The 3,759-nt window shown below is 47.2% G+C and overlaps 1 protein-coding gene across 3 annotated transcripts in view; it reads left to right on the forward strand.

Annotated features, from left to right (window-relative positions):
• Positions 1-3,512, forward strand: part of scn1ba (sodium channel, voltage-gated, type I, beta a) — a 26,468-nt gene extending 22,956 nt beyond the window's left edge. Inside the window, exons 4-6 of one of the 3 annotated variants that reach the window (XM_066643502.1) lie at positions 471-612; positions 975-1,044; positions 3,384-3,512. In XM_066643502.1, coding sequence (XP_066499599.1) covers positions 471-612; positions 975-1,041 — 209 coding nt within the window. In that variant the 3' untranslated portion in view covers positions 1,042-1,044; positions 3,384-3,512. Of the gene's footprint in view, positions 1-470; positions 793-974; positions 1,045-3,383 lie in introns of those variants that run through there. The other 2 variants (XM_066643495.1, XM_066643485.1) reach the window with 2 other exon arrangements.
• The last annotated feature ends 247 nt before the right edge of the window (positions 3,513-3,759 follow it).

The following is a 3,759-nucleotide window of genomic DNA, read 5'->3' on the forward strand; positions in this document are numbered from 1 at the left end:
TGTTTACAAGCTGTAAAGTTGTTCTAAATTTGTTTTATGTTGTAGATAATTCTAGAAAAACAAGACAAGTGCGATGTGCTGAGAACACGCTGAACTGTGCTGTTTTATTGTTTAACACTGACACCTCGCGGTTGGAACGTGGCACTGCAGTGAAACCAGTTAAAGTGCACTTAGCGATGGCTATAGTACCACCACCACGGCTCGCACATTATAAGAGTTTTGGCAAAAGGCAGCTGGCTTCTACGGAGCCCCCAGAGAATCAATTCCTTATTCGTGCGCACGAGTAACTAATTCGTTCACTCGAATTAGCTAAAACGTGTGAACGAACTGTAATTATTTTTTTTTACCCATGTCCCCTCCAGGGCTCCGTACTGTAGTGATATAAATGAAATGATGTAAATTCTTTTTAAATGTGGAGTTTGCTGCAAGTGGAAAACACGTGTTTCACTGTTCTTACTGTGTCTCCATAGCGACACGTGGCACGGCGTCCATCTTGTCCGAGGTGATGATGTACGTGTCCATCATTGGACTCCAGCTCTGGCTCCTGGTGGAGATGGTTTACTGCTACAAGAAGATTGCAGCAGCAGGCGAAGAGGCCCTCCGAGAGAGCGCGTTAGTCCTATACACACACACACACACACACACATTCCTACTTACTCAAGCTCTACCAATACTCCACACACACTACAGAGGCTGTAAATACAATACACTCTTCACACACTTTGGTTTCCCAGGAAGGAATTAAGCCTAGTCTTAGACTATTTCCTACTTTCAATGAAAAATCCCAATTCAAAATACAGTGTAGTTCAGGACTAGGCTTAATTCCCCTAAAAAATATCCCTAAACTCTATGTATAATACACAGTCAATACATACTCTCCACACACTATATTCTCTGATCTTTTCTTTCTATTTCTCTTTCTTCCGTTTTCTTTCCTGTCTTTCCTCCTCCTCCTCTCTTCTCTCCGCTCTCAGCGCTGAGTATTTAGCGATAACATCTGAGAGTAAAGATAACTGTGCTGGTGTGGCAGTGGCAGAATAACAGGTACGTTTACTTTAGAATAATAATAAAAAAAGTCCACCACACCAAAGGAACCCTGAAATAGATTAATATACATATTCATATTAATGCACAAGGCTGGGTATTTTGAAAGTGTGGCTTTGTTATCCTCAGAACTTATATTTCAAATCAAATTATTGAATGGCGACGATGAAAGTGTAAATTTTATAAAGTAAAAGGTATTTGCATTCTGAAATATTCCTTGCAAGGCGGCACGGTGGTGCAGTTACACGGACCTGGAGGTTGTGGGCTCGATTCCCACTCCGGGTGACTGTCTGTGAGGAGTGTGGTGTGTTCTCCCTGTGTCCGTGTGGGTTTCCTCCGGGTGACTGTCTGTGAGAAGTGTGGTGTGTTCTCCCTGTGTCTGCGTGGGTTTCCTCCGGGTGACTGTCTTTGAGAAGTGTGGTGTGTTCTCCCTGTGTCTGCGTGGGTTTCCTCCGGGTGACTGTTTTTGAGGAGTGTGGTGTGTTCTCCCTGTGTCTGCGTGGGTTTCCTCCGGGTGACTGTCTGTGAGGAGTGTGGTGTGTTCTCTCTGTGTCTGCGTGGGTTTCCTCCGGGTGACTGTCTGTGAGGAGCGTGGTGTGTTCTCCCTGTGTCTGCTTGGGTTTCCTCCGGGTGACTGTCTGTGAGGAGTGTGGTGTGTTCTCCCTGTGTCTGCGTGGGTTTCCTCCGGGTGACTGTCTGTGAGGAGTGTGGTGTGTTCTTCCTGTGTCTGCGTGGGTTTCCTCCGGGTGACTGTCTGTGAGGAGTGTGGTGTGTTCTCCCTGTGTCTGCGTGGGTTTCCTCCAGGTGACTGTGAGGAGTGTGGTGTGTTCTCTCTGTGTCTGCGTGGGTTTCCTCCGGGTGACTGTCTGTGAGGAGCGTGGTGTGTTCTTTCTGTGTCTGCGTGGGTTTCCTCCGGGTGACTGTCTGTGAGGAGCGTGGTGTGTTCTCCCTGTGTCTGCGTGGGTTTCCTCCGGGTGACTGTCTGTGAGGAGTGTGGTGTGTTCTCCCTGTGTCTGCGTGGGTTTCCTCCGGGTGACTGTCTGTGAGGAGTGTGGTGTGTTCTCCCTGTGTCTGCGTGGGTTTCCTCCGGGTGACTGTCTGTGAGGAGTGTGGTGTGTTCTCCCTGTGTCTGCGTGGGTTTCCTCCGGGTGACTGTCTGTGAGGAGTGTGGTGTGTTCTCCCTGCGTCTGCGTGGATTTCCTTCAGGTGACTGTGAGGAGTGTGGTGTGTTCTCCCTGTGTCTGCATGGGTTTCCTTCGGGTGACTGTCTGTGAGGAGTGTGGTGTGTTCTCCCTGTGTCTGTGTGGGTTTCCTCCGGGTGACTGTCTTTGAGGAGTGTGGTGTGTTCTCCCTGTGTCTGCGTGGGTTTCCTCCGGGTGACTGTGAGGAGTGTGGTGTGTTCTCCCTGTGTCTGCGTGGGTTTCCTCCAGGTGACTGTCTGTGAGGAGTGTGGTGTGTTCTCCCTGTGTCTGCGTGGGTTTCCTTCGGGTGACTGTCTGTGAGGAGTGTGGTGTGTTCTCCCTGTGTCTGCGTGGGTTTCCTCCGGGTGACTGTCTGTGAGGAGTGTGGTGTGTTCTCCCCGTGTCTGCGTGGGTTTCCTCCGGGTGACTGTCTGTGAGGAGTGTGGTGTGTTCTCCCTGTGTCTGCGTGGGTTTTCTCCGGGTGCTCTGGTTTCCTCCCACAGTCCAAAAACACACGTTGGTAGGTGGATTGGTGACTCCAAAGTGTCCATAGGTGTGAGTGAATGTGTGTGTGTGTGTGTGTGTGTGTCGCCCTGGCGCCCCTTCCAGGGTGTATTCCTGCCTTGTGCCCAGTGATTGCGACCTTGATACAGATAATGAATGAATGAATGAATATTTCTTGCAAACAACAAAATAAAAATAGCAGTAGAATCATTTCAAGGCCCAAAATATCAGGAGAACGTTGTGTTGTTTTGCCGCGACACAAGCTCCCTCTTCCAAAAACCAGCTTGTAGTGAGCAAGAGTTCTTTTCAGTCTTTCTTTTTCCTGTTTTCTAACTTTCCTTTCTATATCTGAAAAATATTATTCCGATTCGCCCTTAATCCAAAAGTGTTAAAGTGTGAAGTTGACTCTAGAGAAATTTGTGGACTCAGACGTCCTCATGTCTTAATCACAGCATGTCCCTCTCCACCAGGAACAGGTTTAAACACCAGCACCTTCTCCAAACCACGGTCAGACATCAGCCATGTGTCCCCCACTGTTTACTGGCTTCACTTCCTGTTTTTTGGAGGAGGACGTCTGGTTCCACTAACCTCCACTGTCCATTGCTCTAAGAAAGATTCCCTTTTTAAAATTAATGGTTTTGGTTTTATTTTCAGGGCCAAAAAACCTCTGAAGATTCGTCCCTGAAACTCCACATACAACCTTCACAGTGACCTCCACCTGCCTTGCACCATCCTAAAATATTCAGAGCATCAAAACAGGAGTGGCAAGGCCACGGGTTTTTGTAGAAACATCATGACAGCGCTTCTTTTCACTGACTCTTCGTTCTTCAGAGTACTGAAAGAAAGCACAGAAAAGAGGGGGTTTAAACATAGCATGAATAAATGTATAACTTTAAAACATTAGAAATGTATTGAACATGACTTGTATATATGTATTCTTCTAAATCTGATCTTCTTTTCTTTACTTTTTCCACTCTAGAAGAAAATACAGTTTATATGCAAGTGAAAGTATGAACGTTAGTTCACATTA

Source organism: Hoplias malabaricus, chromosome 1 (genome assembly GCF_029633855.1).
Source record: "Hoplias malabaricus isolate fHopMal1 chromosome 1, fHopMal1.hap1, whole genome shotgun sequence".
Taxonomy (NCBI): Eukaryota; Metazoa; Chordata; class Actinopteri; order Characiformes; family Erythrinidae; genus Hoplias; species Hoplias malabaricus.